At 33.0% G+C, this 23120-nt stretch overlaps 1 protein-coding gene across 1 annotated transcript in view; it reads left to right on the forward strand.

Moving 5' to 3' along the window:
* The window catches only part of Lrp1b (LDL receptor related protein 1B), a 1514976-nt gene that overhangs the window by 1204353 nt on the left and 287503 nt on the right, over positions 1-23120 (forward strand). Inside the window, exons 44-45 of the mRNA XM_071619306.1 lie at positions 19433-19625; positions 20208-20333. Coding sequence (XP_071475407.1) covers positions 19433-19625; positions 20208-20333 — 319 coding nt within the window. The remainder of the gene's footprint in view (positions 1-19432; positions 19626-20207; positions 20334-23120) is intronic.

Here is a 23120-nt window from a genome sequence, read left to right on the forward strand (position 1 = left end):
TCTGCATTACATATTGCCAGAGTTTCATAGTCACCTTTGTTTTGAGATATTGCCTCAGTCTTTCTTTGTATTGACCCAATGGTTTGTAAAATGTCATTTGATTTGGGCTTATTTGATGTTTTTAGTAATTAAATTCAGACTATAAACGTTGAAAGGGAAACTATAGTAGGGATATTGTGCTTTAGTCAATGTATCATATCAGGAGGGGCGTGATAGCTAATATGTCTTACTAATGGTGATGTTAACTTTGATCATTGGTTAAAGAGCTGTCTGAATTCACTGTTACATTAATGTTTTATTTATATGAATTTTTAAGCATTCTTTTGGGAAAAATCTTTCATATTATGTAAGTATGATATCCTCATCATATTTTGCCCACTGGTTTTAGCATTTCTGTCATATTTCATGCCTGAAAAAATTACTTATTTTGATTCTTGCCAAAAATTTTTCTATTTCAACCAATTCTACTGTTATTAATTGAAAATCTCTAAGAAAAAACTTTCCCTTGACTTCTTCCTATTTATTCAATTATTCATGTCAGTACTGATTCCTGGCAATTCATTTTATATACTTAATTGATTATAATCTATTGCTATTATGAGTTTTTGCTCAAATTGTCCCATTTATGGCCATTGAGAGGCTCCTCAATTATCCTCTTGTGTCCTCTTGGTATGGTATGACCTATCTTTTTTTTTTTTTTTTCATATCAGCTCTTAATTTCTGTTCTTATGTGATGTACCAGGTTTATCTGTTTTTGCACAAAGTACCTTTTTTGTTCATATCATAATTTGTATTTTATTTTTATTTTAAACTTATTATTGCTCATATGCAGAAACAAAAGATTTATATTCTCTTAACTGAGTTACATGTTCTAGTAATATTTTTGTAGACTCCTTAGGACAGTCTGTTTTTATGAGCTTGTCATTTGTGTTTTCATTTGAATTAGGATCCAAAAAAAAGTCCATGTATTGCATGCAAATAAATGATATGTTTCTTAAATGCCTTTAATCTAGAGTCCCCTTCTATCTTTGACATTTTAGAGACTTTGTAATTTTCTTTTGGAAAAAAAAACCAAACATATTCCTCATAGGGTTTCAAAGTGTGAATTTGCATGCTGCATACCATGTAATAGTTTAACTTTTTAAATTGTCCTAGAATTACCTAGACACTGCAATTAGACCTATAAACTGATGAGAATCATATAAGATTTTATTTTGCAAAACTGCAACCTGTTTTTGTGTACTTAAATCAAGAAACATAAGAGACTTATCTTCTAATGCTGCAACCTATGTTTTTAATTATTTCAGAACAAAATTGTATTTTATATGTTTTTCATAGAAATAGCGTAGTCTAGTGGTTAATAGCACTAGTTAAAAACAGTGGTTAACTCTGAAGGTTGAAGTAAAATCTTGTTGTTATCACTTTCTCCTTTTCCTCTACCTTCTCTTTCTCTTTCTTTATTGAAATATACTTTATACACTATACAAATCATCCATTTAGTATATACAAAAATGGCTTTTTGCATAGTCAAAGAACTTTGCAATTGTCATGACAATTTAGAATATTTTCATAAAACCAAAAAGCAATCCTGTATATCTTAGCTGTCAAGCCCCAATTCCTTATTTTCTTTTTCTTAGGCAGTCATGTACTCCATTTCCTTTTGCTATAAATTAGATTACTCTTGAAAATTACTATATATTGGATCACACAATATCTGAATTGACTTCTCTTATGTAATATGATGATGTTTTAGTGCTTTATTCATATTGTAACATGCATCAGTACTTTATTTTTTTATTACTGATATTTCATTGTACACGTATACCATATTATATGTGTCCTATCATTAGTTGTTGATCTTTTGGGTTGTTTCAATTTCTTGGCAATCATGAATTATTATTCTATTAACAATTAGTATCAATTTTAAAAATTTCTCTTCAATGGATGTAGATTGGAGTGAACTTGCTGGGTCATGTGGACATGTAGATACCATATTTAAACATCTGAAGTATTCTTGGATTGGTTTTCCAATTGGCCACATCATTCTGCATTCCCACAATTTGTGTATGAGAATTCCATTTCTCCATATCCTTGTCAACACTCATTATTATCTTTTATAGCCATGCTAACAAGAATGAAGTGGTATCACACTGAGGTTTTGACTTGCATTTACCTGATTTATGGCTACTCTATTCTTTTGTTCAACAAATATTTGTTGTCTGCCTTATATGTATCATCTGTTGTTTTTGATACCTTAGGATTCAGTGAGCAGGGATATAGCCAAGTTGGTAAACTGCTTGCCTTGTATGCACAAGGCCCTGGGTTCAATCCCCAGCATCACACACAAACAAATTCAGTGAGCAATACAGGTAAATACCCTTACTTTCAGCAAACTATGTTCTGTAAAAACAAACAAACAGTAAGCCATAAACCTAATAAGTATGAAGTGGAGTGAAGTAAGGGGAAAAGATAATTGAGTGTTCAATAGTAAAAAGAGGCAAATTGCAGCATGGAAATAACGATAATCCTCTCATTGAAAAAGTGACATTTTAGCAAATTTATGAAGAAGAAATATACTTGGTACCCATAGACAACAGTCTGTGGAAGACTTTATATGTGCTTGAAACATTTGAGGTCATGTGTCTAGAACAGAGAAAACAGCTAAGCTTCAGGGAGAAAAATGGGTGCTAATTTCAGACAGGTAATAGGAATTATAACAAAGAAGATTAGAAACATTTCAGTATAGAACCTTTCAAGGATTTTTTGGCTCTTTAAATGGTTACATGTACAGCAAGTAAGTATAGATGTAGGGAGGATGTCACTTTTACTCACTTATTTTGCTTTTATATTATTTTTTGAATTTGTGCTTCATCATTAGCCTTCTAATTAAGAAGATAATAAGATGAATTTTAAATAGAAACATATTTCTAATATATGCTAATTTTAAAAATTATAGATTATCAGATTTAACAACATGGCAGTATTTTTGCAATTCTACAAATAAGCAGTATTGAAAAATGTTATCATTCAAGAAACTTATGAGTGTTTATTTCTGAGGAAAGGACTTGTGGGGTTCAGCATTGAAGGTGGAAATATGTGTATATGAAACAATTATGTTTGTAAAAAGATAAAGGAAAAAATTGTTTTTATAAATCATACTGCAATAAATTTGAAAAGAAAACTGTATGTATATTAAGGAAAATGTATATAGGAAAGTTGATATTGCAACTGCACATTTTAGTTTATACTGATGTTTATCTGTTTTAAACCTATCTTTTTTTAATTTGAATAATGAAGAATTTTAATATGTCATTACTATATATTTGTTAAAAGTCAAATACATTTTAATAATTGACTTTGACACTATTATATATACCTTATAAATTTTCCATGTTTATTGAAGTGACTCAGGCATAGACTTTGGCATATAAAATTTAATTCTATTAATATAATTAAATATATAGAATTAAATTAGTTATATAAATATTTTGGATATATAAGATTTTTGGATATATAACATTTATATTAGTTTTGTAAACATTTGTCCCTTTCTCAAAGTGACTTTTAAAAATATTTATGTGTTTTGTTTAACAATCATGAGAATGTTCAGAAGAACATGTGGCAGACACAGGGCAAAAGATAATCCTTTTCTCACCTCTAGACAGGTTCATGGCTAAGACCTATCATAAAAGACAGATTAATAAAAGAAAAGCATAAGAATTCATTTCATATAGGTTTTATGCAACATGGGGGGTCTTCAGAAAAGAATGCCCAAGAAAGATGCAAGTCAAGTAATTGTATGTTATGTTTGGATAAAGAAGTAGGTAGCTGTGGAGAACTGGGGCTGTGGGACAAAAGAATCTTATGTAGTGGTCTCAACTGGGTGGAAGGTACTTAGTAAGCCTTACAGGTTCAGATTTTTTTCCGTATCCATGAGTCATTCCTTTCCTCTAGGTGCAGGGAATATGAGGACATTATTTCCAACTCCAGAAAAAGGCCAGAGCACTCTTTATGGCCTGCTTCAGGAGAGAGTGTGGCAGAAGGTATGAATTGTCGTCCTGCCTCTGCTGTATTCCCAAATGCCAAGGAGCCATATTCTGGGGTAGTGTGTTCTCAATTCTATCAGAGATCTCATCAGAGACCTCCCCCTCTAGTGCCTCAAAAGTACAAAAAAATGCATAAGAATTTTTGATTTCCTGAATTAAAATCTTGAGACTTTTCAATGTAATTCCATGGGTGTTTGTGGCACTTGCAGTTCTAATACTGAAGGTCAAATGGAGTTTTAGGACCACCAGGTTTCTGCCATGTGACTTGGTTGATTAAAACACTTGCTTTTATTCATTTTTGCCTCAAAGTTAGTAAATAGGCATAAAAACTTTTGTAAACCTTATGGAAATTGTTAATAGATGTGTAAGCAAAAATAAAATGGAACTCAAAATATTTAATACAGCAGACATTAGTTTCAACTCTCAGCATAGTTTTGATGATAACACAACCTGAGAAGTTGAAAACATTGAATTCATGGATGTAGATCTTCTCTAAGAGTTTATTTTTAAATTGATTCTTTATAGTTTGCAACAGTTGTTAAAAAATATGGGTCTGATTCACAAAGTATTTGAGATTTTAAACACACTCCTACAAGCTTATTTAACTCCTACAGCATCTATGCAAATATAATATAGTACATATAAAAATAAACTAACATTTATTAGAAGCTCACTATGTTACCAAGATAAATATTTTATGAATATTATTTAACATTAAAAAATTCATAGTAAATATCTTTACTATTATTTTTATTTTAAAGATGAGGAAAACAAGGCAAAGAAAAAAATGAAATAACAAGACTTGGGTGCCATAGTAATTAGCAGCATTAAGAACCCAAATACTCTTACTCCAGAGCTCAGGTGCTATAGTTTGGGTACATTTAAATGTGACCCTCAGCAGTTCATTTGTTGGAAGCTTGGTCTGGGCATGGTGATGGTGATGTGGAGCCCTCCAGAATTTGGGTACAGTGGGAGGACCTTAGGTCAATTGCTTACATGCCATTCACAAGGATTTTGGGATTCCAGCCTCTCTGGATTTCTGTCTGGAGTATTTGAATTAGTCCTCCCTCTCATGCTTCTGTTAGTTGTCATCTTCCATTTGCCATGAGGTCCTTACCTGCTGGTCACCAATGCTGATGTCTCACCATTGAAGCTTCAAAACTGTGAGCTACATAAATCTCTTTTATTTACAAAGTTAGCCTGCTTCTAGTACTTCATTTTAACAATAAAAAAAAAGTAATACAAGCAATACACCATGCAAATGTCATAGGCTGTACTTTCCTTTCAAATGGATTAATTGCTTCTGTTTTTTCTACTGATACTTTTATTCACACATGTACACACTGAAAAACACATTTTTATACATGTATGAATGTGTGTATGTATGTGCACGTGTATAACCATTTTGTACAGGGATAATTTTAAACTTCTTATAATATTGTGTCTAAAATGATATTTGCTTTTGTTTGACATTCTGTGAATCTCAATTTGAAAGATTAAGACTGAGATTTTAGTATGGCATGGACATAGGAGGGTTTGATTTAATATGTACTGCTTTGACTAGCTCTTCACTTTTTCTGCTAAAATATTAAAAAGCCAGGGGAATTGTACTTAGGCAAAGATCTAGAGAGTAACAGCATTGAAATATTTATCAAAGGAATGGGTATGATCCTGAGAAGATTATGTCTACAGTTCTTCAGTGAAACAACACAAATGTTAGTAATATCATTTTGCAAAGAAAAGATTTGGTCTTTGTACAATGAGCTAAAAAGTATAAAGCAAATTTAGCCATACATTATATATGGCTATACAAAAGCAGCAGCAGAAGAAAGAAACCCATACATCACAGGGACTTGTTTTAATCACTAATTTAATCACTATTCTCTTAATAAATAATTATTCAATATTAAATATGTTCTGAGCATCCAGACTAAAAACAAATGCAAACATAGAATTCCTGTTTTTCATCATACCAGTTTTCACAGGGAGACTGATAAAGTGGCAGCTCTTGTTATGCCTCTGAGGAGTGACCTAGTGGATGTATGTGAACACTGATCTGGATGTGCAGAGGAAGGAGACACTTTGTCCTGGGTAGCTGGGCAATGATTCCTAGAGGAAGTCACTCTTGAACTGTGTGCCACAGTGGGTATCTCTGGAAGGAATTCAAGGCAGAAGGAACTCACTGAAAGACATATCCATTATTTCCATGTATACTCTTTATTGATACAAAACACTTCATAAATATCAAACTGTCTAAATGTATCTATCTCAGAATTTTCATATGCTATGATTTTAAAAAAAATATAATCACAGGTGAAGGCAAGTAAATTAAAACCTGAAAAACTTGGCCAAATTCCACTGAAGACTGTCTGTAACCTTAAAGAATCTCATAGTTTTTCTTTTTTCTTATTAGTCCTCTAAGTGATCTAAGGGGACATTTCACCCCTTTCCTTTTCTTTAGAAAAGCAGAAACACTGATTTGGCATTTTCTAACTATCTCATTTTATATAGTAGGAGACAGAATCCCAAGAAGCCAAAATGATTAATCAAAAGGAAAAAATAAACAAAAGAAAACCCAAGACTTAGAATTAGTGTTCTCTCTCCAACTTCTCTCTTCCACAATATTGTCTCCACCCTCCTGCACCTCTCCCTTTTCCCATCAGGAGGATTACATATATGTTTCCTGGCTGGTTCCCTTACCCTCTGGCTTCTGATTGAACTTGGTCAACAGAGAAATCAGAAGGAGAATGTATAAAATCAAGGTAATTCATTCTCTCATCTGTCTCTGATGGATCTGCCTCACTAATAAAGTCTGGCAGCTCCTCGAAAGGAGGCTGTGTTCTTCTTGGTTCTAGCAAGTACTCCATTACATCATCCTTTCAGGCCTAAGGATGGTAATGGTTCTGGAGACCTCCACAATTTCTTAAGGTTTTTCTACACTATGACAAAATCCTCATCAAGTGATCCTCATTAAAACTGGCTAGCTATTTCCTGCTTCAAACTAAACTGATAAAATCTCTACAAAGACTTGATGGTCTTCTGAGAATCTTAGAGTAATGGAAATTAGGTACTTATGTTTTCTATTAGAAGGTGAATTGTCCGGAGAGTTTTTAGAAAAGTTTCTGAAATGACAGAAGATTCAGTGTTAGGAAATGCATGTCTCTCTCTCTCTCTCTCTCTCTCTCTCTCTCTGTGTGTGTGTATGTGTGTGTGTGTGTGTGTGTGTGTGTGTGACAGAGAGAGATTGAGAGAGAGAGAGAGAGATCCCTTTTTTAAGAGCACAATAGATAAAATAGAGAATTTTTAAAAAATATTTATTTTTTAGTTATAGTTGGACACAATATATTTATTTATTTGTATGTGGTGCTGAGGATCAAACCCAAGTCCTTACAGGTGCTAGTCGAGCACTGTACTGCTGAGCCATAACCCCTGAGCCATAACCCCAGCCCCTAGGGAAATCTTTTTGACGATTGCTTTGAAGTTTGCTCTTTTCAAATGTGTTTAGACACTAATGGCATTTTGGCATCTTGTATTCCTCCTATAAACTCCCTCAGAAAAGTTAAATATATTAAATATTTCTCAGTTTTAAGTTACTGATTTACCACATCACCATTCTTTTCAGGGCTAAAGCAACAGAAAAATGCAGTCATCTCTTTGAAATCCATAATACTCTTCGATGCCTACACATGGCAGGAGCCAAGTTGTCATTTCTCATAATGATCATTTAGGATCTCGTCAGGGAGGAAATCAACTAGGGCATACAGAAAGCCTCCCACCATTTGCCTGGATTTTAAATTGTTTGTTTTAACATTTAACATCTGGGTGCAGGAAATATGTTGTCTGGCTTAGTCACCTGGGTATTTTTTGCTTTGATTAGTTTGAGTGCTTCTACCAAGAAGGTACTAGGGAAGTGCCAGAATGCAATAGGCATGATTCCTGACTATAAATTCCTGATATGAATTTCAAGTCTACATAGCACCTCCAAGAATCAAAATCCAGTTTAATTGTTTATCAATGAGGATACGTGCAAGATAAGTGGTTATGTCAAGAGATGCTTTTTCTAAATGAACATGAATTATTATTTTGAAACATCAACTATATAGAATTAAGGTAAAAGTACCTAAATGTTATGCCTTAATGAATGGTGTATTAGCACACAACAGAGTAGGATGAAATTTATGGCAGAGCTTCTGTGTTGTAAAGAAAGTTGTTTTTTTTTTTTTTTTTTAATAAGGCTTGCTAGGCATGGGTTTTGTGAACTTTTGGTAAAAGAATTCAATATGAACATAGAAACATGTAATTGAACTTGATTCAGAAATGAGATGTCTGACATTAGCTTCATTCTTAGAGGAAATCTATTGAACCTTATAAAGGCAACATGCATAATTGCAGACTAAGTTTAATATTGCTTTTTCCACTTTCTGTGTCAGCAGAAGTTGAAAAATGCACTATTAGACTCAATCTGTGTTAAAATGAATAAAAGTTGATATAATGGACTTTTGGTTGCAACATAGAAAAACTTTCCTTTTCCTAGGAGTATCCATAAATAATCGTTTTATTCATATTTGAGAGTTAAAATATTCATTTTTACTCCTTCCACAATATTTATTGAGTATTTACTGTGTCTAAAATATGATACTGGGGAGCTCAAAGAAATTACTGTAGTCCCTAATTTGAAGGAGCTTAGATTCATCTATTAAAAAATTATAGACCCGGGGTGTGGTGATATATGACCATAATCCTAGTGGCTCTGGAGGCTGAAGAAGGTGGATCATGAGTTCAAAGCTAGCCTCAGCAACTTAGGGAGGCCCTAAGCAATTTAGGGAAATGCTGTTTCAAAATAAAATATAAAAAGGGCTGGGGATATGGCTCAATGATGAAGCACCCCTGTGTCCAATCCCTGAGACAACAAAAAAATAAATAAATTACAGAAAGAACACAACACATCTACTAATGAATCCGTTTTTCTGGTGGTAGAGCATCCCTGGGTTCAATCTCCAATACTACACAAAGAAAATAAAAATCAGAGTTTTTCAAGTTCCTCACCCCAGGACAAAATCCATATACTTAAACCATTTCAGATATTGAATACTTTGGATCTAAAACAGTATCACATGATTTAGTGTATCTGTGACCTTGAGCTAATGAAGCTCTTCAAGTTTCAATCCTCAACAATAAAACATGGTTTAAAATTATATCTAGCACATGGGTTAATGTGAAGATTTAATTATGTATTACACATGTAATAGGTGTGCATCCTATACATTATAAGCATTTATGAAACATTAACTCTGTATTGTGATTAAAAAGGGTGAAAAGATGAGTGAATGAATGAATGGCCCCTGGGTTCTGGTAAGAATTAGGGAATCTTCCATTTTAAAATATTGCTCTAATTATTTTTACTTCACTCATGCTCAAAATATCACAAAGGTTATCCTTTGTCTGGACAAATGCTGGTGATCTTGAATGGCCTCTTTACAATACTTCTTACTATTTTCTAATTGAATCTTATATACCAGAAGCAGATTTAATTATGTTTTTATGTGTATACAAATATTCCACAATTAAACCCAAAATTTTGTATAAATAATATGCACTAGTAAACAAAATTAAACAAATCAAAAAAGCAAACCTGTAATGACATGCCTATTCAAAACCTGAAGAGCACACCATTATTTTCAAAACAAAATTCAGACTCACCACTTTAGCCTACAGGAAGGAAGCCCTGCTTGCTGGACTTTCCTGCCTACTCAACAGGCTCAGATTTAGAGCTTCTCCCAGAGTTGTGCAACAGCCATACTCTCAGCTCTTGTTCAGTTTCCCAGCATTTCACATTTTGCCCTCATTCTTGGCTTTCACACCATGTATTCCTCTGCCCAAAGCCCTTCCTTCTTTCTTGCCTCTTTACATGTAAATTCATTATTTTTTTCTTTGCTTCTAGATCTCTTCCCACCATTAAGGGAGACAGTGAACCTATATAAGTCATTTTCATGGGGGAAGGTAGAGAATGAAGTGAGTGGGTAGAGGTTAAGACAGAGGAAAAAACACCTATTTTGATGCCAAAATACTTCTACTAGGTTGCAATTTTCAAACCAAATTTGAAAAAGCCTTTATCACAGCCAGACCAGAGGGTAGGTGCTTAGCCCAAGCCTTGAAACTCAAAATACTTGAGCCGTATCTGGTACATGTCACCCATCTCTACATTTCTTAGGCCCAGACTTCAGGGCAAACCTAAGGCAGCCAACAGTTCCCCAAGATTTTTGAGAATCTGGGAAACTCCTGGGAAGCATAAGGGACATTGAACTTATACTTCTTTTGAGTTAGTTGTTAATTCACAGTATTCAATTAACTGGGTAGCAACAGATGCTAAGTAGGAAAAAAAAAAATCAGCCTCCTTTTCATTCCTACACAACTTCTTATTATCATTTTTCTCCTTTTAGTCCTGCAACCATACTATAATTAGAAAGTTACAAACAGTAGGAGAGGTAGACAGTAGTGAGCTTATCCTAATTTGGCTAGCTGCAGAAGTCCATCAGCTTCTTTTAAGTGAATACAGAAAAAAACCTACGATATTAATTTGTAAAGAATAATAAAAAAGAAATATATATTCCTATCTAAACTGGTGAACACTATTATGTGTATGAGAGGATTATTTTGTTTTACTTTTATTTTTTCTCTATTTTATAATTTTTGCTTCCCAAAATGGGTCCCCACAGTAGCAGCATTAACACCACTTGTTAGAAATGCAAAATATTAAGTTCCAAACAGACATAGTGAGTCAGAATCTGAATTTTAACGAATCCTCCAAGTAATTTTTGTGCACATTAACTTTGAGAAATATTATTGTATAAAACAAAAATTACTTTTATACTCAGAAAAATTGAAGTAATTGTTTTAATAAAAGGGCAATTAGCATTAATTTGGAAAGAATGAAGCAGGGCTTTGGGGAAATCAGGAAGATGACATTGTTAACTATTTCATAATAATTTAGAGTTTGATACAGTATGGGTTAGAGACATGGGATTTATTTTGTAAATTACTGTAGTTTTCAAATTATCTGTTTCTCCAAACCATTTGGATTGTAGTAGTCCATAAGTATTATAATTGTGGAATGAATTAATTCCTAAGAAGGAAATATGTGACACAAGGAAGGTGTTGAGATCTAGAGACAGTCTAAGATGCTTGATAATAAAAACACTGGGTGTAACTTGAAACTTTACCTGAGATTCCTAATTTTATGCTCCTAATTTTTTAAATCAACATAAAGGATATTACAACTTCCTCACAATTGATAGTAAAACATTCATATTAGTACCTCACATGTGGAAACATTTTCACATGTGGAAAAATATTTTCAATTTTTTTTTTTTTTTTTTTGGTACTGGGGATTGAACACAGTGGTGCTTCACCACTGAGCTATATCCATTATGGTTTTCATATTAGGTGTCCTCCAAAAGCTCATGTGTGAGATAATGCAAGATGGTTTAGAGTTGAAATGATTGGTGAATTAATCCCCTGATAGGGATTAACTGAATGATAACTATAGGCAGATAGGGTGTGGCTGAAGGAGGTGGGTCATTGGGGGCACAAATTTGGGATATATATTTGTTGAGTTGAGCTTAATCTCTCTCTGCTTCCTGATCACCATGTGACCTGCTTCCCTCCACCACACTCTTCAGCCATGATGTTCTGCCTCACCTCGGACCCCATGAGGAATAGATCTGGCTGTCTGTGTACTGAGGCTTCTGAAACTGAGCCTCCAAATAAACTTTCCCATTTCTAAAATTGCAATGGTCAGATCTTTTAGTCACAATAGTAAAAAAGCTGAGTAAAACAATCCCCAACCCTTTTTAATTTTTATTTTGAGTTAGGGTCCCACTAAGTGGCTTAGAGACGATCTAAGTTGCCTCTTGCCTCAGTGTCCTGAAGCACTGAAAATATAGGCGTTGTGTCAGTGTGTCCAGTCCATGTGGAAAACTTTTAGAATATATTTGCTATTATACTTTAGAGTTAAACTTCAGATTAAATTCTAAACCCCATATCAACTAGATATATTATCACTTTGACAAGTTGCACAATCTCTCCAAACCTCCTTAGCTCCTTTATATACGCATAAAACTGGTAATAATCCCTGTCTCATGGAACAATTTTAAGAATTAAATGATATAATATTTGTAGTGCCTTGTATAATCACTTCTTTTATTAGCTTCGATCATTAGAGACATTTGTGATTTGTATTTAATTTTGCAAATATTTATTTCTTCATTATTATGAATACTTTGCAGTCATCATTACCAAAAGACTTTTATTATTCTTTATTACTTTTTCGGTTACAAGAAAAAGTAACTTAGTGACATTTCTCTTGGAATTTTAATGAGGTCAGTGTATCATATTGATAAATTCATGTCCAAAAATATTTCTGTTTTGTTTTCTTAATTTTATTTTAAATAAAAATAATTACTGTCGAACAATTCTTCATGCAAAAATCACCAAAAAGCACTTAACTCTGATAGGTAAAATACTTCAACACACACACACACACACACACACACACATAATGTTCCAAAAGTTTTCACATATATCCTCAGAACAGCTCTTTAAAGTCCCCAAAGCAAGTTTTGAGCAGGTCCATCTTACAGATGAGCAAACTAAAATTCAATAAAGTGAAATATCTTCCCTAAATCCACTTTGTTAAAGATAACCCAGCGATCATTTGCATGTAGTTGTTCTGAGACCCAGTTCTGCACCATTTCCATTTTCCCCTAGTGAATATTGATGTAGAAATCAGAGTCATTCTGTAATTTTGAATTGAACCCTGACCACAAGCTTTCCTGCTTAGGACCTAGATGAGGCCCAGGTCCACTTCTTCAACTCTATGCCACAATGTTGGCTTCATGTCAGCTGTCCAAGGAGGAAGGCACAGATTTCTTATGAATGAAAACAAACAAAATGAAAAAAAAAATACTGCATTAATGTATTTTAAAACCGTTTCTGAAAATTTCTGCAGCCTTAGAGGCAAATTCTTATAAAGCTCTTGGGCTTACTTAAAATTTATAAAATTCTCCTTCTCTTCCTCCTTCTCACTCACCCTCCTTGTGTCCTTCCTCTCTCTCATCCTCCTCATTCATATATACTGGTATATTCTATTGTTCCAAAGCTGCTTGCATATATACATACTTACTATTTCTAAAAGTATTTTTGAGAAATTCTGGGCCTTTAGTTTTAATAATCCTGTCCATATCAATTTTTCATCTCATTTCTTTTTCTCATTTATGTGCCATTGTATGTTTAAAAAAATCAAGACACTTCTAAAAATGCTAAGGCAGACTTTACTCCATACAATTTTGATAGGTTCAGAGACTTCTATGATAGGATTTTGCAGTAGGGGAAAAAGATTGATCTCCACTCTGAATACAACAAGGAAAAGAGGGTATTTATAGACTAGGATCAGAGTGGATGGAAAATTATTAAAAGAAAATCTTAGAGATAAGGGAGGATTCTGACTAAAATGAGTGAACAGGAGTTTTGCTGAAAGTAGGCTGGGGTAATCAAACTTCATCTGGGGAATGGTAGAAACTGAGGAATTTGATCAGATATTTAGGGTGATCAGATATCAAGGGTAAGAGTTTTGACTCAACTGACTTAACAGGAATTTTACTAAAATTGAGTTCTTGAAGACATGCCAAGGACAGACGCTAGTTGAAAAGAGCTCAGAGGAGCTTAGCTACAGTTTGGTCGAAGAGAGATTCTCTGACTTATGGATGTATGCAATTTGTTTATGAATTCACCTATAAATAGACATTTGAATGGTTTTCATTTGTTCCTATTACAAATAATTTTTTTCTGAATGTATATATGCAACTATTTGAATGGATGCATGTTTTCATTTTCTTGGGTAAATAAAGACATAAAGGCAGAAGGGTAGGTCACACATTAGTTGTATTTTTAACTTTACCAGATAATACAAAGTGACCCTATCCATAATACACACACATTGGTTGTACCACATTCCATTCCTACAAGTTCCCCTGTGTTACACTAACCTTGTTATGACCTGCCTTTTTAGTTTTCAGCCCTTCTAAAAGTTGTCTCATGATACATTGTGATTTTTACTTGCTTTCCCCTACTACCTAATGATATTTATTATGTTCATATGTGCTTATTTGCCAAGCATGTACCATGACTTCTTTAAAGAGATGTCTTTAATAAAGTGTAATTTTATGTATTCTTTAACTGTGTTGTTTATTCATTTTATTATTGAGTTTTGCGAATTCTTAGTATATTCTGGTTACAAGTCTTTTTTTATACTTACAATATATAGGTATTTTCTTACAGTTTCCACTTATCTTTTCATTCTCTTACCCCTGTTATTTGAAAAGCAAGAGTTTTCAATTTTGATAAAGTTCACTTTGTTGAATTTACTAATCAGTCATACTTTTTTGATGTTATACCTAAAAATCTTGGTCAAGGGCAATCATGAAGCTTTTGTTGCTAGTTTTTTTTTTTCTCTAGAAGATGTATAGTTTAATATAGGTTTTGAATTTAGATTTATAATCATTTTCAGCTAATTTTGCCCACAGTGTGAGGTATGCTTGAAACCTTTCTTTTTTTAAAAATTTTTGTATTAATATATACACTTGTTCAAGTACCATTTGTTGAAAAAAAATTCTATTTTGAAAGCCTTTGTATTTATGTCAAAATACTTATTATATGCATATGTGTGTATTTTTTATGAACTTTATCACCTGTTTTGTTGATATATTTGTTTACATTTGCTAACCCTATACTGTCTTTTTAAATTTATTGGTTCATTTTAGTTGTACAGGACAGTAGAATCAACCTTGATATAATTATACAAACATGGAATATATCTTATTCTAGTTAGGATCCCATTCTTATGGACGTACATGATGGTGGGATTCACTGTGTTGTTTTCATATGTACATGGGAAAATTATGTGAAATTTATTTTACTGTCTTTTCCTTGCCTAGCCCCCTTCCTTCTCTCCATTCCCCATCATCTCATCAACAAAACTTCATCTCTTCCCCTCAACAACCCTATTGTGAAATAGTTTTCACATAGCAGAGAAGACATTCCACCTTTGACTTTTGGGGACAAGTTTATTTCACTTAGCATGACAGTCTCCAGATCCATCCATTTGCTGGAAAATATAAAGTTGTTCTTCTTTAAGAATGAGCAATATTCCACTGTGTATATATACCACATTTTAAAACTTCATTCTCTGTTGAAAGGCACCTAGATTGCTTCCATAGTTTAGCTATGGTGAATTGTGTTGCTATAAAGATTGATGTGGCTATGACATTGTAGTTTGCTGATTTTAAGTCCTCTGGGCATATGACAAGGAGTGAGATAACTGGGTCAAATGGTGGTTGCATTCCAAGTTTACTGAGGAATCTCCATACTGCTTTCCAGAGTGGTTGCATCAATTTGCAGCCCCACCAGCAATATATGAGTGCAATGGTTTCCCCACATACTTACCAAAATTTGTGGTTACCTGTATTTTTGATAATTGCCATTCTGACTGAAGTGAAATAGAATCTCACTCTAGTTTTAATTTGCATTTCTCTAATTGGTAGTGATGTTGAAATAATTTTAATATAAATGTTGACATGCATATTTCTTCTTCTATAAAGTATCTATTCTGTTACTTTACCCATTTATTAATTGGGTTATTGTGTGTGTGTGTGTTAAGTATTTTGATTTCTTTATATATCCTGGAGATTAATGTTCTCTCTGAGGTGCCGGTGGCAAAGATTTTCTTCCAATTCTCTTTGCTATCTCTTTATGTCCTTGATTGTTTCCTTTGCTGTGAATAAGCTTTTTAGTGTGATATCATATCATTTATTGATCTTTTATTTTACTTCTTTCACTTTAGGAGTCTTGTTAAGGAAGTCATTTACTGAGCCTACATGTTGAAGTATTGGGCCTACTTTGTTTTCCAGAATATACAGGATTTCTGGTCTAATACCTAGGTCCTTGATCTACTTTGAGCTGAGTTTTGTGTAAGGTGAAACATAGGGAATAAATTTCACTGTACTACATATGGATTTCCAGTTTTCCCAGCACCATTTATGGAAGAGGCTCTCTTTTCTCCAATATATGTTTTTGGTCTCTTTTCTAAAGATTGTTTTGACTACTTTGAGTTTCTTACTTTCCAAATGAATTTTATGACTGCTTTTTCTATTTTCATGAAGAATTTTTGGAATTTTGATGGTAATTGAATTAAATCTATATAGTGCCTTTGGTAGTACAGCCATTTTGACAACATTATTTCTGCTTATCCAAGAACATAGGAGGTCATTCCATCATCTTGTAAGGTATTCCTTAATTTCTTTCTTTAGTGTTCTGTGTATAAGCCTTTCAACTCTATTGTGGATTGATTCTCCCAATACTTTTTCAAGCCTACTGAGAATGGGATAGTTTTCTTAATTTCTCTTTCATATGATACATCATTGGAGTATAAGAATGCAGTTGATTTATGAATGTTAATTTTGTAACTGGCTACTTTGCTGAATTCATGTATGAGTTCTAGAGGTTTCCTGATGGAATTTTGGGAGGCTTCTAAATATAGAATCATATCATTAGCTAACAAATAGTTTTATCTCTTTTCCTACTCTTATCCTGTTATTTCATTTTTTTTTTTTTTTTTTTTTTTTTGCCTAATTGCTCTGGCTAGAGATTTAAAGACTATTTTGAATAGAGTAGTGAAAGAAGGCATACCTATCTTGTTATTGTTTTTAGAGGTAATGTTTTCAGTTTTATTTATTTTTTTTAAATTTAGAATGATGTTCGCCTTGAGTTTGTCATATATAGCTTTTATGATGTTGAGTTATAATTTTTCCTATAGTGTCTTAATAAGTATCTTGTTGTAATACTTTAAATAAGATAATATAAGTCCTCCAACATTTTTTTTTTTTTTTTTACAATTTTAGATCTTTGGCATTTTACAAAAGTTTTGGAAGCAGCTTTTCAATTTATACAAAATATCTGCATGATTTTTATTGAAAAATACATTTAGCATATTCATTTAAGGAGAAATGACATTTTAACAGTATTTTACTATAAAAAGAACAAGAGATACTTCTTTATTTTGGGTTTTATTAATTTTTGTTAGCAACATTTTGCAGTTCTCTTTGTATACATATTTTTCATATTTACACATATTTCATAATCATAATACTGTTATAAAAATGTTAAAAAGTTTAATTTCTAACTATTCATTATAATTATGAAACATACAATTGATTTTTTATCAATGTCATATCTTGCAACTGTATTCACAGTTACAGCATATTTTTATTTGTTTACTTAGTTTTTGTAGTTACTCAGGATTTTATGTAAAGAATTTTGTCATCTGCAAATAATGAAGTTTGGATTTTTATCTTACAATGTGCCTTTCTTTTCTTTTATTTCTTTTCCTGTTATACTGGTTAGAATCCAGAATAACATTGAATAAAATGAGGGAGAGTGGTCCTTACTTCCTTGTTCCTGCTTTATTTCTGTTCACATTTATATTCTGAGTGTTTTTCAGGAATTAAAATTCTTCTGTACCTATTGAGATATTCACATGATTTTTATTTTTTAGTGTACTAAAAATAGTGAAATATTTTTATTTTTTGATTTTTTTAAAAAATCTTATATCAATAAGTATTACTGGCATAAATCACATCATTTCCTGAGGCATTATATGTTTTGTTGATCTCAAAGAATGGATGTTTTAAATTTGACTTTTCTGTATAATTTCTCTCTCTCTCTCTCTCCCTCTCTTTTAACTTCTTTGATTTCCCTCTGATCTTTGTTCCTTCTCTTCTTAATTTTGGGATTAGTTCCTTTTCTTTTAGTTTCTTAAGGTGGAAATTGAGGTTATTGATTTAAGAATTTTCTTCTTTTTTTGCAATGTAATTTACTGGTATAAATTTTCACATTACCTTGAAAATTACTGAGCTTTACTTTGAGAGATAGTGAAGCTACTTGGAGTGAGTTTCATTCTTTCATGTCTTGCTTTAATGGTTTGCTAGGATGAGAACACAGTTTAGTCTAGGGTTAATTATTTTTCACTGTTGCAGTAAGACTTCCAAGGACTCAACTCAAACCCATTAATCAGTGTGTTTTTACAGCTAGCTCCTATTGAAAGACATGGTTACCAGACCTGTGCCAACTTTGGTACTCTCTGTAGCTGTCTCCCGGCTTCTTTACCAACTGGCATGTGTGTGCACTTGCCAGTGCCTAGCTGAGTGCCCAGGAGGACCTGTGCACCACTGAGCTCTCTTTTCCAATTCCTGCCTTATGAGATCTAGCCTCTGTCCTGTCATAATTCTGCCTTTCCATAATCTCACTCAGGAAGTTCTTTGGGTTTTGTTTGGGTTCCTCCATGCTAATTGTGTCTGCCATGGAATATATATCATTTGTTTTCTTTTATCGAGGAATTACTGCCTTTTCTGATATCCAAAGCATTAATAAATTTTGCTTCATGTATTTTTATGATATTCTAAGTTGGTTTTGTAAAACAAATATGGGCCCTTTTAATTCATCTTGGTCTGAAAATTTGGCCTTCATTGTTCAATTTTATTTCCAGAATATATTTACCTGTTTTAATTGCTCATGTTGTAAGCCTCTGCAAGAAGAACCTGGACCTTATTATTCTGAATATTCCATATGAAGTTCCAAGAATTTGATAAGTGTCTGCTATGTGACTGGTGATTCCTTACTGAATGTTTTTGGTAATGTTATTCTCATAATTTGACTTGATGATTTTGGTTTATACTACTGAAAAATCCAATTGTTTATACAAATTAAATGATTAAATAAAATTACAGGTGAAGCATCCCTAACTTAACAAGTCAAAAATGATATACTCCAAAATCTCAAACTTTTTGAACATGGACATAATGCTACATAGGAGAAATTCCACAATGACATTACATGATTGGTTGCAGTAGCAACATGGGCATGGTAAAAAAATATATATATTGTATGGAACCAACTTTGGGCTATGTCTTTATGCATGAAACATTAATGAAATTTGTGTTTAGATACAGGTCCTATTTCCATATTTGTATGCAAATATTCCCAAATCTGAAGAAATCTGAAACTACTTTGTGTATAAAAATTGTGGATTAGAGATACTAATCCTGAGCAATAGAAATATTAAATAAACACATGACAATACTAAAGATGATTAAACATTTAAAATAAACTATAAAGTGTATTATAACAATCCATTTAGTGTATGATATTTTTATCTGATAATTTTAATTGATTACATTCATTTCATCTTAAATCCTTTTTTTTTTTTTTTGAGCACAAGTATATGTGGATATATGAATACCTGTCTTTTCACTGTAAAAAAATTTAATTTATTCCAGGTGATTGTTAAATCTGGGCCAGGGACTTTCCTTAGTCTGGCAGTTTATGACAATTACATCTTCTGGTCAGACTGGGGAAGAAGAGCTATCCTGCGATCCAACAAGTACACAGGAGGAGACACAAAGATTCTTCGATCTGATATTCCACACCAACCAATGGGAATCATAGCTGTTGCCAATGACACAAATAGCTGTAAGTTACAATAGAAAAAAGTCCTAATTTTATGATATAATCTCTCAAAAATTATCAGTGGATTTTTGTTTTCTCTTAGTTCTACAGACCAGTGTTCAGGATTAGACTCTTCGATATACTGAAATCCCCTGAAATATTTAAGTAACTTTGAAAATGCCTTATCACCAGAGGAACAATTATTTGTGTCTGGAGCTTTATTCCACTGTCTGATACTCCAATATCTGAATATTCAGACTGAGTTGGTTCCAGAATAATGATACTTCTCCATAAGCTTTGTATCAGGGTTTAAAAATCCTTCAATCACTGTGGTACTCACAAAATTGCAGTTTGCATTATCATTTTTGGTTCCTACTGGGACTGTTTCATTTGAGACCATGGTATCCTTGACAAATCCAGTAGAAAGATTTGTGTTATATATTTTTCTAATGTAGTTATCATTCAGAAAGTTTGGATTTTCAAAGTCCTGAAATGTTGTTATATCTTTGAGAGATCAGAGCTGTTCGATATATTTCTATTAATCTGTATCTGACATAGAATAGGTACTCAATATGAAATTTTGCCAATAACGCCTCTTCATTGCAGGTGAACTTTCTCCATGCGCATTATTGAATGGGGGTTGCCATGACCTCTGCCTTTTAACCCCTGATGGGAGAGTGAATTGTTCCTGTAGGGGGGACCGAATATTGCTAGATGACAACAGATGTGTGAGTAAGTAAAGACAAACACGATGTAATATGACTTGTCTGCTCAGAATAGCATATTTATCTACCGAAATGATTCAAATGTACTCATGAAATCATAATATCCTCCAATATTAGAAGTTAAGCTGGTTTATCTTTCTCTTGTAAGAACTCAGAGAGTATCAAACACAGCCCCTTGGTGATTATGAACTGGAAGGTGTTGGAGCTACAGAAATACCAACACACATGAGCATCTGAAAACTTGTAGCTGTGACTTTGTGAGAATCAGTCAATTACAAAATTAATTAAAGCTGAAATAAACTGGAATATAGGTACTATATCCGTAGTCTTGCAGTAAAACCACTCACAGTCCATCACAGTATGTAAATGAGAGGGAATGGCTCATGCAGCTTATTTGTAATCATTTCCAAACTGTTAATTAAGAATGTAACATTGCAGTCTTGCATGATGTTTATGCTTCCCAAAGGCATTACAATCTTTAATTAGTATCATTACAATATACACTTATTAACAGCTAGGTTTCCAAAACTGTTTCCAAAATAAATAACGGTTCAAGTATTCCGGTATGGCTGTGAAAAATTAGCAAGCAACATAAAAAAGGTTAATTTCCCCTTAACATTAAGACTATCTCTATATGAGAAAGGTAGAATGAGAATCATCTTGTTAGAAATTGATCAACTCACTCTCAAAATGTTGATTTGAAAATTTTCCTCACTTATATCCTCATCTTTTTATCATAGAAGATAAGCAGAGCTAGATATATTTACATTATAAAATAAGTATTTTCATATTTATCTTCAGTCTTTTTCTAATCTTCAATCAGCAGGAGGATCTTCTCTTTGACCTGCTGTGTACTGTATCACTTTGCAAATTGGTACTGTAACCCAAAAGCATACCTCTTAGCAAAATTGAGAGAAGTTGTTTTGTTTAAGACTTTGCCAAAACAAATGAGAGAATCAGTGAATGTAAATGCAGATAGTCAACTTTAGTAATTCAGGCCACAAATCCCCCGTCCCGCTTTTGTTTTTGGTCACCTAACACTTCCCTGGATTGTTCAAGCAATGGCTTAAACTCTCAATTTTCCTTCCTGATTTCATTTCTAATGATCTGTGTCTGATGTCGTCTTTAAACCTGGAATGTTAGTCATGCATTAGAATCACCCATGTTTCCTTCACAGGTCACTGCAGGCTAGTGTCAAAGCACTGACTTTGGTCAAAACAGCAAGGCTTATTTGTATACAGTGGAGGCCTATGGCTGCAAAATAGTCTATATACAACTGTGCCTACTAAGCCAACTGCTTCTCTCTATCTATGAGAGGAAATAAATCAGTCAGAAAAACATCATTTTAAACAAGCACAGTTGCATTCTCATAGAACTCTAGAGTGATACAGGATTCCTCAGGGGTGACAAATTGTTATAGAGAAAGACTGTATCCATTGCACATTTATGCTGAAATCCTGTGTTCCAGTGGAGAGATTGGAAAGTAACTGTAAGCTTCTTTTTGTGAAATCCATCTTTGAAATATGAGAATGTTTCTGGTACATCTGTGTTCATACCTGAATGAGCTCACCTGGAGTCCCTTCTGAATGTTAATAGCATCATAAAAGGGGTAAAAGGCCATTTACAAACACCTTCCTAAGGGCAAAGGAGGAAAATCATTTTTTTATTTTTGTCATAACTGTGGACAAAAGACAAAAGATTAGGCAGTTACGTAGTTCCTTTAGAATCAACATTGATAACCTTATCAACATCCAAAACAGAAAAAAAGAGTAACAAACATAATTTTTAAGTAAATGTTTGTAGGAGAATGTTAGCTAAACCACATTTTTGTTTCTAGACAGAAACAGAAAATATTGAATATAATTTTACGAAATGAACTCACCTGAGCAAGAAGTACACCCATACTATATTGAATTTTGCATAATTGAAAAAGAATGGGAGTTTAGTACTGTAGTCTATAATAGTGATATCAGGGACTAGGGAGACTAGGGAAAGAGGATCACAAGTTCAAGGCCAGCCTTGTCAATTTAGCAAGACCCTGTTTCAAAAGAAAAACTAAAAGGCTGGAATTGTAGCTCAGTGATAAGAGTATCCTTGGGTTCAAACCCCATTACTGTAATAAATAAATAAATAAATAGATAAGTGTATACTTTAATTTCCCCCCAGAAGTTATAATTACAAAACTATAAATATGGGGGCTGGGGATGTGGCTCAAGCGGTAGCGCGATCGCCTGGCATGCGAAGGGCCCGGGTTCAATCCTCAGCACCACATACAAACAAAGATGTTGTGTCCGCAGAAAACTAAAAAAATAAATATTAAAAAATTCTCTCTCTTTCTCTCTCTCTTTAAAAAAAAAAACACTATAAATATGGCATTTTCCATCACAGCAGTTTTTCTTTTTATTGGACAGGAGAAATGAATAGATTATTCTTAAAATAGGCAAAATAAGTCAAGAATGCCAATAAGCTTGCAGTGAGTATCTGAATTTTGCTCAGCTCACGATCTAAGGTGATGATTCCGAGTGATGTTAGCTCCCTTTGTAGTACTTTTTCCTTTTAATTTAACAATTTTTATATCTTTATTACCTTCTTTAAAATTATGTTCTGCCTTTGCTACTCACTGACCAGTGGAGTTTATAATGCACCAAGAAAAAAAAAATATTTAGAAAATGTTATTGAAAGAGTTAAATTAGTAGTCTTAGACAAACACATGGGTATAAAAATGTGTTAAATGCTAGTTGAATTAAAAAATTATAAGAAAATGAAGTACTGAAATTTCAATGGTATTAGTGGC

This window comes from Marmota flaviventris, chromosome 11, assembly GCF_047511675.1.
Source record: "Marmota flaviventris isolate mMarFla1 chromosome 11, mMarFla1.hap1, whole genome shotgun sequence".
Lineage (NCBI taxonomy): Eukaryota > Metazoa > Chordata > Mammalia > Rodentia > Sciuridae > Marmota > Marmota flaviventris.